The sequence below is a fragment of the Silurus aristotelis genome (assembly GCF_946808225.1).
Source record: "Silurus aristotelis genome assembly, chromosome: 2".
Lineage (NCBI taxonomy): Eukaryota > Metazoa > Chordata > Actinopteri > Siluriformes > Siluridae > Silurus > Silurus aristotelis.
This window is the reverse complement of record NC_139575.1, coordinates 11,549,918-11,562,757: the sequence shown is the minus strand read 5'-3', so window position 1 is coordinate 11,562,757 and position 12,840 is coordinate 11,549,918. Positions and strand designations below refer to the sequence as shown.

The window sequence follows — 12,840 nt, the reverse complement described above, 5'->3', positions numbered from 1 at the left end:
TATATATACATCTTATACATCTTTAGGAGACAAATTAAGTAACAGCATAAATTACATAATGTAAAAACAAATTGCTGGATGAAGGTTTGCAAGCTCCTAATGCTCCTTTGTATGAAACTAAAAGACAAGGTATCACCTTGTCTCCATCTCCTGCTGTGTTGGTGACCATTTGCTCATGATTAAACCAATAAGCTTTGAGAATGCCAAAGCTGTGTGAACCTTTTGGCATTTCTATGATAAAGAAGTGGTCTGAGAGCGAGCTTGTTATCTGAACCAAGACAGCACTTCACTTGCATGTTTTGTTTTTACTTATCACCTGAGTGCCTTGTTCTCCTTCGGAGACACTGTCCCCCAAAATGTGTAAAATTCACAATGCTTAGTTCTTAAAATTTGGACTTGATGTCTGCAGCGCTGAAGCGTGAAGCTCTGACATGCTGAAAGATATCCAAGTTTCCTGGTCTGCACTGGAAAAAAGATTACAACACAAGAAATGGGTTCATTTAGTGGAACTACTTTTATTGTCTCCTTTAAGAAAACTGAGACACCAGTTAAATGTTTTAAAGTTGAAAACTCTAAAATACTGACTGAAATGTGTTTGGAGGTGTTGTGAAGTAGGATGGTGTATGTACTTGCTAGTTCAGAGAAAATGTAATTAAGTTAATGTTAAAAATGTGAGCAATGAGTCCAGCATGGAAAAAAATATAAATCCTTTACAGTTATTGTAATGCTAAGTGTTTCTGATATTGACAAAAGCATATTATTTGAAAACCTTATCAAGTGCATACTTTCGATATTCTTTTAATGTAACAATAAACAATGACTCTCAAGAAACTGAGAAAACAGATGTAATTGAATGTCCAAAAAATTCAGAATATGTATTGTATTGAGTTAAACAGTGGTGGGCCATGCATCTGGTACCCGGGCCTTCAGTGAAGACTTACCCGACTTAATCCACCTCTTAATGCTACCACTATCGCGTCACAATTATAAAAACCATCAACAATACAAAAAACGCAAAATAATAAAGCGTGACATTACAGAGAGAAAGCCATTTCACATATGGAGGGTGAATACCATTTTACTAAATCAAGAAACGCAGTTAATACAACTCCAAACTTCTACACTACAACTGCAACTGTGCACCTACATCATCTGGAGCAGTTAAAAATAAATATTTGTCTAATAACATGGCAAAAACATTAAAAATGTAAATTAAATACAACCTACTCACCCGAGGTGCAGACTTATAATTTGCACCGCTCCTCAGAGGCTGTAAGTCAGTGGTACCGCTCGTATTTACTGGTCAGGAAGTGGTGAACAAACTCTTTCCTGGGCTGAGACAAGCTAGCTAGCTTCAGAGTTGGCCGACCTCCTCACAATGCCGAGTTTTTCCGGAAAAATGTTTTTTTAAGTATGTCTGCGAAATCAAATCAATTTCTCTTCCTCTGTAGGCATAAAAAAAGTCTATCTCAGATGTATTTATGTGTGCAGCGCTACACACATGTTTTGCCAGTCGAACTTGGCTGTAACAGTTTCCCTCTGACCAACCAACCAGAGGACAGAAAAATGCTGCTTCTATTCTGGGCCATCTAGCTAGCCCTGTGAGGCAAATATGAAATCTGATTGGTTAAAGAAACAGAGCTATTTATTAAGGAGACTATGGTAAAAAGGCCAGCAGTACAGACTTTGAAGGCCCTGGGCAGATTAGATTGACATGGCAGAACATAGAGGCTAAAATCTGATTGGACAAAAAAATCTAACATCCACATACACGTACTGGAAGCAATGCAGCAAAGAGAAACAGTACAAAATTAAAAGAAAAAACTGTTGGGAATAAATTAATACAATTTCATGGAAAAAATGTTAGAATTAGGTTGTAAATGTAGGTCAGTGCTTCTGATAGTGTTTAGGCCAGCAGAGAAGGCTTTGCTGGCTCTGACCGCCCGCCACTGGAGTTAAATGTTTTGTCGTCTTTGCACTTTAAAAGCATTTTGCTGAGAATGTATATGCAAAGTTGTAATCGGATTGTATTTTGGAATGTGAAGTGCTGTTTATACATGGAAGATCTTTCTCTGAATTTAAATAAGTGAAAAACCTATTAGCAGAATTAAACGCTGCCAAAAATTTTTAATTGTACAATCACAACTATTAAACTCTGCTACCTAAGCAAAACTTGTCAAATCTAATAGAGAACAACAGAAAATAACATGAAACTATAACTTTTCCATATACAGTACATCTACAAAAAACAAAAAAAATATACACAGAAGTAAAGAAATGTAAAAGTAAATACAGAACAAAATGGAAACAAACAAAAATAAAAATAACATCAAAATAAATGTAAAAAAAAAAGAAAAGAAATATATATATATATATATATATATATATATATATATATATATATATATATATATATATATATATATATATATATATATATATATAGTTAAATTTTCCAAGATAACCTCTTATAGAATATCTTATTTTTTCTCAATTTAAATAAGACATATTGTCTTTAAGCCACTAATAGTTGGTGGTCTAGTGGATTTTCAATGAATTAAAAGATGGTGCTTAATTGATCTAGAATTTAGATGAAATAGTGTTTGGAATAATTAATTACGATACATGTGCAAATTCAGTCTAAATACACTTACAAAATAAAAAAGGATATAACAATTAAAAGACAATGCATTAACATGGGAGGGGATGTGATGTTTCTGACAGTAACATACTAAAAGTTAATGGAGAGAAAAGACACAGAGTGATTACAAGAACCCATCGACAGATAACAACCCATCGGTGTAATCAACACCCCATCAAATCTGCAAATGGCTGTCATTATGTGAGATTCTGCAACCCATGATTCATTTAAGAGGCCAATATTCTGAGTTTTTTAGTGCAAATCAAACAATTTAGTGCTGAGCAGTTCAATCAGTGCCTCTGAGCAAACACAGTGGAGAGTATCATGAGAACAACAGTTATGGGAGACGTCTGTCCTTTAAATAGGCCTTTCATTGTACACGGCATATGGTGTAGCCAAAGCACCAGGTGTATTCATTATAGACATTATGGTACATGGGAAGTGCACATGGAAATGTCTCTCTTGCTCTCTCTCTCTCCTCTCTCTCTCTCTCTCTCTCTCTCTCTCTCTCTCTCTCTCTCTATATATATATATATATATATATATATATATATATATATATATATATATATATATATATATATATATATATATCAGAAACTATTTTAGTATATCTTCTCAGGGGACAATACTATAGAAATTAAACTTGGATACATTTTAGAGTAGTAAATGTACAGCTTGTATAGCATGTCTATAGCTTGTCTAAATACAACAACCTGTCTAAGAGCATGAATTACTGGAACCATGTCCATGGATACCAACATTTACTTGACATTCTGAAGCAGTAACTCTAACAAACTCTCCATTAATTTGCACTGTTGTATTTAAATCATCCACTTTCACCACCTCTTCTTCCTGCAACTGCACCGGTCCACTGACATTCTTCTCATTAACACATGTACTCTGTCTTGCACCTACTGACTTTCATTCCCTTCTCTCCAGCATGTACCTTCACATCTCCAGGCTCTCCTTCACCTGCTCCCCACTCTTACCACAAATCACATCAACCACAAACATCACAGTCTATAGAGACTTCTTTCTTACCTTGTCCGTCATCCTGTTCATCACCACTGCAAACAGGAAAGGGCACAGAGCCGATCCTTAATGCAATTCCACCTTCAACTGTAACTATATACACTGGCGATCAAAATTAGAGAACAATTTATAAACAATTGAACAATTCTGAAATAATGGCATCTTCACTGCTCAACAGTTGAAGGAGTTTTTGTCCTGTCTATACCATGCTACAAGAACACCTTTTCCACAAATTAACTAAGGCATTTTAAAAAAAAACGTTATTTTGCAGAAAACACACTGATCAAAATTAGAGAACACTTTCAGATACCTCCCAGTTATTGGTGTTAATCTTGCACCTGGTGCTAATTTCCTTGATTATCTGTCAACCCCTATTTAACTGGCAGCCTAACTTCCAGTTTCACTGACTCTGCAAGATGGTGGGCCGTTATAAAGTGACTGAAAGCTGCCGGCAGCAGGTTGTCCAGATGAAGGCCAAAGGGATGAGCCTATCAGCCATAGCAAGACAAGTTTGCAGAAAAACACCCCCAAAGCATGATGCTACCACCCCCATGCTTCACAGTAGGGATGGTGTTCTTGGGATGGTACTCATCATTCTTCTTCCTCCAAACACGTGTAGTGGAATTATGACCCAAAAATTCTATTTTGGTCTCATCTGACCACATGACTTTCTCCCATGACTCCTCTGGATCATCTAAATGGTCATTGGCAAACTTAAGAAGTGCCTGGACATGTGCTGTTTTAAGCAGGGGAACCTTCCGTGCCATGCATGATTTCAAACCATGACGTCTTAGTGTATTACCAACAGTAACCTTGGAAACAGTGGTCCCAGCTCTTTTCAGGTCATTGACCAGCTCCTCCCGTGTAGTTCTGGGCTGATTTCTCACCTTCCTTAGGATCAATGAGACCCCACGAGGTGAGATCTTGCATGGAGCCCCAGTCCGAGGGAGATTGACATTCATGTTTAGCTTCTTCCATTTTCTAATGATTGCTCCGACAGTGGACCTTTTTACCAAGCTGCTTGGCAATTTCCCCGTAGCCCTTTCCAGCCTTGTGGAGGTGTACAATTTTGTCTCTAGTGTCTTTGGACAGCTCTTTGGTCTTGGCCATGTTAGTAGTTGGATTCTTACTGATTGTATGGGGTGGACAGGTGTCTTTATGCAGCTAACGACCTCAAACAGCTGCATCTAATTTAGAATAATAAATGTAGTGGAGGTGGACATTTTAAAGGCAGACTTACAGGTCTTTGAGGGTCAGAATTCTAGCTGATAGACAGGTGTTCAAATATTTATTTGCAGCTGTATCATACGAATAAATAGTTTAAAAATCATATATTGTGATTTCTGGATTTTATTTTTTTAGATGATGTCTCTCACAGTGGACATGCACCTACAATGACAATTTCAGACCCCTTCATGATTTCTAAGTGGGAGAACTTGCAAAATAGCAGGGTGTTCAAATACTTATTTTCCTCACTGTATATATGTATATATATATGTGTGTATGCAATTCTGTTGAGAAAAAACCTTACATAAGAAAGGTAAAAGTAAAATTATAAACATTCTAATATTAAAAAAAAAAGTTTGGTGTTTTTTTTTTTTTATTACAAATCTTAATTAAAATCTTTGTTATTATTATGAGATATATATTTTGTAAAAACAATAGTACTGATCTTGAAGCTATGAAGCTCATTGGTTTCTGGGATTGCATTAGCAACCACGTTTATACAGTATGGTTTTCTAGCTATAACAATTATTTTTTGTTATGAGACTTTTCTTACATCTCAACAAGATGCTGATATTGTACATATTGTATATGCCGTAGTACTCCACATGCATTCATGTGGACATTTAAACAATGTTTACATTTAGCATTTTCCTATTAGGGCAGTAATGTGAGATTTAACCTTTTTTGGGGGTATTTGCTTTCATATATGTTTTTATGCTGTACTGTGCATGATATGATCATTTATCTCTATATCTCAGTCATATGGGGACATAACCTTCTTGAGGGAGACTTCGCTCTGACAATAAACCCATTACATTTCGTATTAGAGTGATCACAATCATTTTCATCATTTCATTTATTTTTATTTGATGCCCGGCTGGTTTTAGAGAACATAATATACCAATTAGATCATGTGATATTGTATGTTTTGCAGGAGGGGAGATCTGTTGCTCGAGGTATGACTCGATTAGCTTTGCATTTTGAAGAATATCACTGCAATGAAACCATTATATTGGAGCAGTTAGGAGACAATGTGCTTTCCCAAAAAGGATGTAATTGGATTCTAGATTTAGGCAGTAAAGCACTTTTTTTACCTGTAGAAAATGGCATTATTTTCTGCCTTTAAAGATAACAGACGTTTAAACATGTTTAGTTGAGAGGGACTCTGTGAACAGGGTGGAGTTTGAAGGGGAGGTGGACTCGATGAAACGATGGACTCGATGAGGATGGAGCTTGCCACTGTATAAAAAGAGCACGAGTTACAGACCATTACATAGTCCAACTTCCAGCCTTAAAGTTAGTGAAGAAACAGAGATCAAGTAGAGAAGAAGAAAGGACTGTGTAGAAGCCACGATGAAAGTAAGTTATCGACTGCCTCTGGTGCCCTTCTTGCTCCTGTGGGCTGTTTGCAGCGTGGTGCAGGTGCAGGCAGAGATCAAAACAGTCAAGCTCTGTGGCCGTGAGTTCATCCGAGCCGTGGTCTACACCTGTGGAGGCTCAAGGTGGAGGAGGCTGCTTACACCCCAAAATGAAGGTAAGTCAGAGTATCCACAGGCATACATTTCTTCTATTATTGCACTAAATACATAGTTAAGTCTGTTTTTGCTTTTGATTTTTGTCTAATAAATATAACACCATAATTATATTTGTCTATATATACTTTTGCAGTTATATATTACATGCAGTCTTTCAGATTCATAATTTCTTATATTCACTCATATCCTTGATTGAACTATAAAGTGTCAGACAAATTTTTTACAAAACTCCACACATTTTGCAAAAAAGATTCTGACTACTTTTATTGGAATTGTAAATAATTACTTTATATAGTTGCAAAATATAAAGGCAAACACCACAATGTGTGTTGTAAGGTATGAGCATGTTATAAATAGGCACAGGGAAGTCTGACATTTTTAGGTACCCAGTACCCATTTGAGACTATGCCATTATCCTACCTTATTTATACAAAGCAACTTACAATCAAGATATAATCTAATTGAGCAGTTGCAGGAGCAATCTGTAGTGCTGTCATCACACACTTCGGATCAGTAACCCAGTACCTCAGTGCTTTAACACTGCCCCAAAATAAAGAAAAGTAATACAGACAACCCCCGATAATTCGCGGTTTGGAACTTGCGAATCGGAAAATTTGCGGGTTCTCATTTGGAACCTAACTACAGCAGGTTGCGGATTATCTTAAAATTCGCGGGAATCCGCATCAGGACCGAATGTTCAGGAACATTAGGAATAACATTTTAAACTGTGTTTTCACTAACAAATTTCATAAAAATTTATTTTCAAAACATTATTGTATTAAAGTGACAATGTCTAGATGAATTCACTAAGGTACCATAGGGGCTGCGTGGTATATTCAGTATGAGCTACTGCCATTTCTCTTATTTGTTTATTAATGATCCACCAAACGCATTCTCTAAATACAATTTTGCTGTAATTTAAACTCCCGATTTATTGTCCAGATTTTCCATCCATATCCAGATTTGTGAATGAGCAGACCCGATGACAGCACCAGAACGCAGGCCTGATTTGTTACACAGTGTAATTATGATTAGCTATGCTAACATGCATTTCTAATAGATACATTATGCTGTGTAACTGGATTTTCTCTGCTGTGTAATTAGATAATCCAACTGGACAATTCTGAAGTCTGGGCCTTAGAAAAATAATGTTTCTCTGATCCTGCTTAATATCGTCTGTTCGGATATCACTTTTTGTTTGTATCTATGTTGGGCTACTCTGAAAATTCGCAGCCTATTCTATTACAATGACCTGCCTTTAGACTTCTTCAACACTGACAGTGGTAATGTTACATTCTTATTAAAAAGTGGATGCAGTTACTGTCCTGAAAGCGTGTGTGTGTGTGTGTGTGTGTGTGTGTGTGTGTGTGTGTGTGTGTTCTGTAGCGTTTTCACTTGCAGATCAGAGCAGTGAGGAGCTGAGTGAGAACACACGGTCTGATCTGTCAACACGAGACCTGAACCCTATGATAACCAGTGTATGCTGTCAGGTGGGATGCCGAAAGAGTGACCTCTCTCTCCTCTGCTGAGGACAGGACACACTCTCCTCACAATTTCACAAACTCCACAGTGTAGATGTGTGTGTGTGCACGAGAGAGAGAGTGCAAGACCTTCCGGGTATTATTCAAGATTAGCTGTTCATGGTATTGAACATAACTGGTGAATCAGTAAGCATGCCCTAGCAGTGCGGCATGGAAACATTGTGTCTTGCTTGGTTCAAACGCTGTGTTTTCAATATAATGAGTGCTTGTTTTGTAGAGGAAAAACAGAATGTGTTTTGTGTTCAAGAAACAAAGTTTGATTGTAATGTATATTTTGACATGTATTTGGTCTAATAAATGTTACAGCATAATGAATTGTTTGTCTACTTAGTTTTCTTCAGTGTATTTTTAAGATTGTATTAAGAATTGCATTCACACACGTCCTCAATTGAACAATAATTTCGCCTACATAAGTAATACCTTTACAAAACTTTTAAACCTTTACACATTTTGCAACAGTATATGAACAAGAATTAAATTAATTGTTAAAGCAAGGAGTATGGAAAATGTTTTAAACTAGAGGACAGCTTTTTGCACAAACAGTTGTTGAAAGTTGAAATATTTTGTAAACCCAGACGTGGTATATTGCATCAAACATTTTCATCATTATCATGATTTTACCTTTGAACTACTTTAGACTATATAATCAACTTTCTAGTGTCTTTTTAATTCATTTCAGCAAAAGTTGTAGGGGTGACCCCGAATAGTCGAAGATTCGATACTTCGTTAGGAGGAGCCTAATTCGACTACTAATCTTAGTTGAATCTGTGCAGCGGTGTTATAAAACAAGGATCATGCCATTTTGTTTATATGTAGGTGCTCAATATATGACTTCACATAGAACCACCGGTTTCTCTGAATACGTTTATATGCAGCGTATTATGATAATGTTGTAAATAAAAATATAAAAAGAAGCCTTTAATAATATTTTTAACGTGCATGAATAAATCCAACCCCCCTGCGACAGATTTAAGTTTCACTTTCCATGACCTGCGACCGACACAGGAGCATCTTTGCATCAGGGATTTAAATATCTAACAATGTTTGTAATATTCTGTATTTATTAATTTTTTTATTGTTTTTCAGTGCATCAATGCTGCACCGCATTAAGAGCGTGTTGGCAGATAAATTGCGTGTGTGAATGGTGTAATTCCACTAAGGTCTTTATCCCACTTCACATCCAGTGTTCTCAGGTTAGACTTCAGATGACTGAAGATGAATGAATAGATCGTACACACAAGTCTTAGTAGGAAAAGGAAAATAATCTTTCATACACTCTGCTTACATCTTTTATTGGTTTGGAAAGAGCAAAGAATATTGGGTTCATTGTTAATACCATCTGTACAAACACAGCTTGCACGTGTTGCTGGCAAGAAAACTTTAGAATGATCAAACAACAGACGGTCAAACATGCTCACAACCTCAGGAACACTCACATACACACTCACCCACCACGCACCCACCAATAACAGTACCTGACTGACATACAAACACAACTTCCTGGTTCTCAAGCACAGCCTGGATAACACTTTAGCTTGGATTATTGAGAGAAACTCATCCACTGCTATAAAACTGCACGCAGGAGTCCCAAAATGTGTTCAATTTAATGCGGAATGTTGCGTCTATGTTAAAGGCCAATTTACTGATCCTCTGATCCTCCACAATGTACAGCAGATATAAGGGGGGATGAGAGACTGAAAGGGGAATAAACTTTCTTGAAGCACCAGTGTTTTCTCTACAGCAGCCACTTTATGTGACAGGAGGCTGTTTTTGTTCTTCACAACAAACATCAGAGCATGTGGGAAGCTCAAATGTTACTCAGTGGTATTTTTTTCCACAAAAAACAATTTCTTATGACTTTATTAATAGTTTATAACATTTAAAAATATGCTGCTTATTCTCTCTTGGGGATCGTTTTGAAGGTAAACACAAATACAAAAAAAAGAAAGAAGAAGCATTTTGGTCATCCTAACCACTCGCCAAACCTCGTCCTTATCATCTCACAGAGACATTATGATTCACAAAATAAATCCATGAACTCAAGCGCTGCATTGTTTGAAAAGGGTTCATGCTCGTGATGTGAAATAATCTGAACATCTGAACAGGAAGATGAGAACAGTCAAATACAGCATGATAGTGTGAACGGTAAAAGTGAATAAACTGTCCAAAAGCATTTCATGTTTTAACTAATAGTGCTGATATACATAACACTGCTTTTATAAAGTATGATCCACCCACACAGTTACAGTATTCAACCACTTTTACCCCCCCACCCATATACATACAGCTCGATTCTTGATTTGCACTTGAGTTTTAAAAAATTATATCTGAAATTAATGTAAAAATTATACCTCCGCATTATACTGTACACAGGTTACCAACTACACAAATAACAAAAAAAAAAAAAATCAAATATTTATAACTTTAAGGATCCTAAACTGTGATACCATTCAGAGTTTATACATATACAGTCACAGAAATCTTTTTTGTACAACAAATGATCAGGAATAAATAAAAATATAGTGATCAGAAGTCTAACACTGCTGTCTTAGGAACAACAGAAAGGCTATTTACCAGTATGAGGAAAAAACACCAAACGCCCTTCAAGATATATATTATCCATTTAAAATTACATTTTAAACAGCTCATTTTTTTGCAACTGAAAGAAATCCTTTTTTGTTGGTTTTTTTTTGTTAACTTTTAAATACAATCGCAAGCAAGACATAGTTTTAGCTGTGGCTGCCCAAACAGGAACCAAAAACAGGAACCAAAAACAGGACAAGACGTTACGTGCCAAAAACCTGGAGCACAAAAACAAGGTTTTCACATTAATGGTATAAATCTGCTGCGATTGCTGATCGTCTTTTTATTCCTTTTTTTTTGATTAAACTTTTGAACCTGAATGAGTAATAAAGTAGTAGTATCTAAAACGATCTGCCCTCTAACTCCACGACTGCCAAGAAGCGGCAGGTCGAAACCTGAACGTTTCCCTATTCAGTCTGAAAGCATCATGTCAGTCTGAAAACACCTCCAAGGTTCGAGACGGAAAACTTCTCGAGACACAATGTCTTACTGAAGCTTTAACACTGACAGCATGTTTAGAGAGATATAAAGTATTCAGGCAGCCACAGCCGACAAGTTCAACGATTAGACGTTAGACAGACGAGAGGCTAGTCTTAGGAGAAACCCATGCTGTCTAACAGCGGCGATACAGTTCTGTAACGTTTTACGGTTTTACAAATACAAGAAGTACATCCTAAAAATACTGCTGGAGTGAGGCCTCTGCCTGGGTCAGACAATCTATAAAGGGAATCCCCAAAAGATCCGGCCGAGGTCAGAATGATCATCTCTCCTACGCGTTGAGTAAAATTAATTTAGTCTGTATAGACACACACTTCTGCATGGGGGCTGTGATGCAGATTAGTTATCTGCCAGGTATTTTCCTACAAAGAGAGGAAGAGCCGAGTAGTTTTACAGAATAAACATGGCAATATTTATAGAATCTAGTTGCATTAATTCCCTGCTCAGATCTAGTTAAAATTCATAGTTTACATTCGCAGGCAGAGGTTTATTCATCTGATTTTAGTTTAATTGTAATTCAATAATAGGAAATTCAAGATTTCCTGTTCAATTAGGTTTCTTTCTCACCTGCAGCAAACCTCTTCTTGATGAGGGAGAATCTGTATCCGGAGCCGAGAAGCTCGATGTCGCAGCCTGACAGTGTGCTGCCCTCGCTGGTGAACTGTACAGCTAGAGGGGCAGGTTTACTGGGGCCGTTCGTTAGCTGGAACCGTGCCAGCAAGGAGCCAACGCCTGGAGCAGGAAGTAAAAGTAAAAAGAGCTGGAACAGGCTGCAACAAAATTCAATAATAGACACTGAGATCAAGTAAAATACAATTCTGGGCATGCTTTTTTAAATTTTTTTTTTTACCTCCATTCTCAGACTTTTGCGAGATATCTGGGATCTTCCACAAGATTCTCTGCTGTTCTGCGTTCCTGGGTTTAAAAATTTTTTTAATTAATAATAATAATAATTTATATATATATATATATATATATATATATATATATATATATATATATATATATATATATATATATATATATACACAGTGAGGAAAAAAGTAGTAGAACACCCTGCTATTTTCTGGGGTCTGAAATTATCATCGTAGGTGCATGTCCACTGTGAGAGACATAATCTAAAAAAAAAAAATCCAGAAATCACAATATATGATTTTTAAACTATTTATTCGTATGATACAGCTGCAAATAAGTATTTGAACACCTGTCTATCAGCTAGAATTCTGACCCTCAAAGACCTGTTAGTCTGCCTTTAAAATGTCCACCTCCACTACATTTATTATCCTAAATTAGATGCACCTGTTTGAGGTCGTTAGCTGCATAAAGACACCTGTCCACCCCATACAATCAGTAAGAATCCAACTATTAACATGGCCAAGACCAAAGAGCTGTCCAAAGACACTAGAGACAAAATTGTACACCTCCACAAGGCTGGAAAGGGTTACGGGGAAATTGCCAAGCAGCTTGGTGAAAAAAGGTCCACTGTTGGAGCAATCATTAGAAAATGGAAGAAGCTAAACATGACTGTCAATCTCCCCCGGATTGGGGCTCCATGCAAGATCTCACCTCGTGGGGACTCAATGATCCTAAGGAAGGTGAGAAATCAGCCCAGAACTACACGGGAGGAGCTGGTCAATGACCTGAAAAGAGCTGGGACCACCGTTTCCAAGGTTACTGTTTGTAATACACTAAGACGTCATGGTTTGAAATCATGCATGGCATGGAAGGTTCCCCTGCTTAAACCAGCACATGTCCAGGCACATCTTAAGTTTGCCAATGA

General features: G+C 36.9%; 1 protein-coding gene across 10 annotated transcripts in view; it reads right to left on the bottom strand.

Moving 5' to 3' along the window:
* Positions 1-9,250: 9,250 nt before the first annotated feature.
* Positions 9,251-12,840, bottom strand: part of sgip1a (SH3GL interacting endocytic adaptor 1a) — a 75,928-nt gene continuing 72,338 nt past the window's right edge. For all 10 annotated transcript variants that reach the window (XM_083566677.1, XM_083566674.1, XM_083566676.1 and 7 more), the window contains 3 exons: positions 11,911-11,975; positions 11,628-11,792; positions 9,251-11,422 (listed from right to left, as the gene is read on the bottom strand). In XM_083566677.1, the coding sequence (XP_083422803.1) occupies positions 11,400-11,422; positions 11,628-11,792; positions 11,911-11,975 (253 nt within the window). In that variant the 3' untranslated portion in view covers positions 9,251-11,399. The remainder of the gene's footprint in view (positions 11,423-11,627; positions 11,793-11,910; positions 11,976-12,840) is intronic.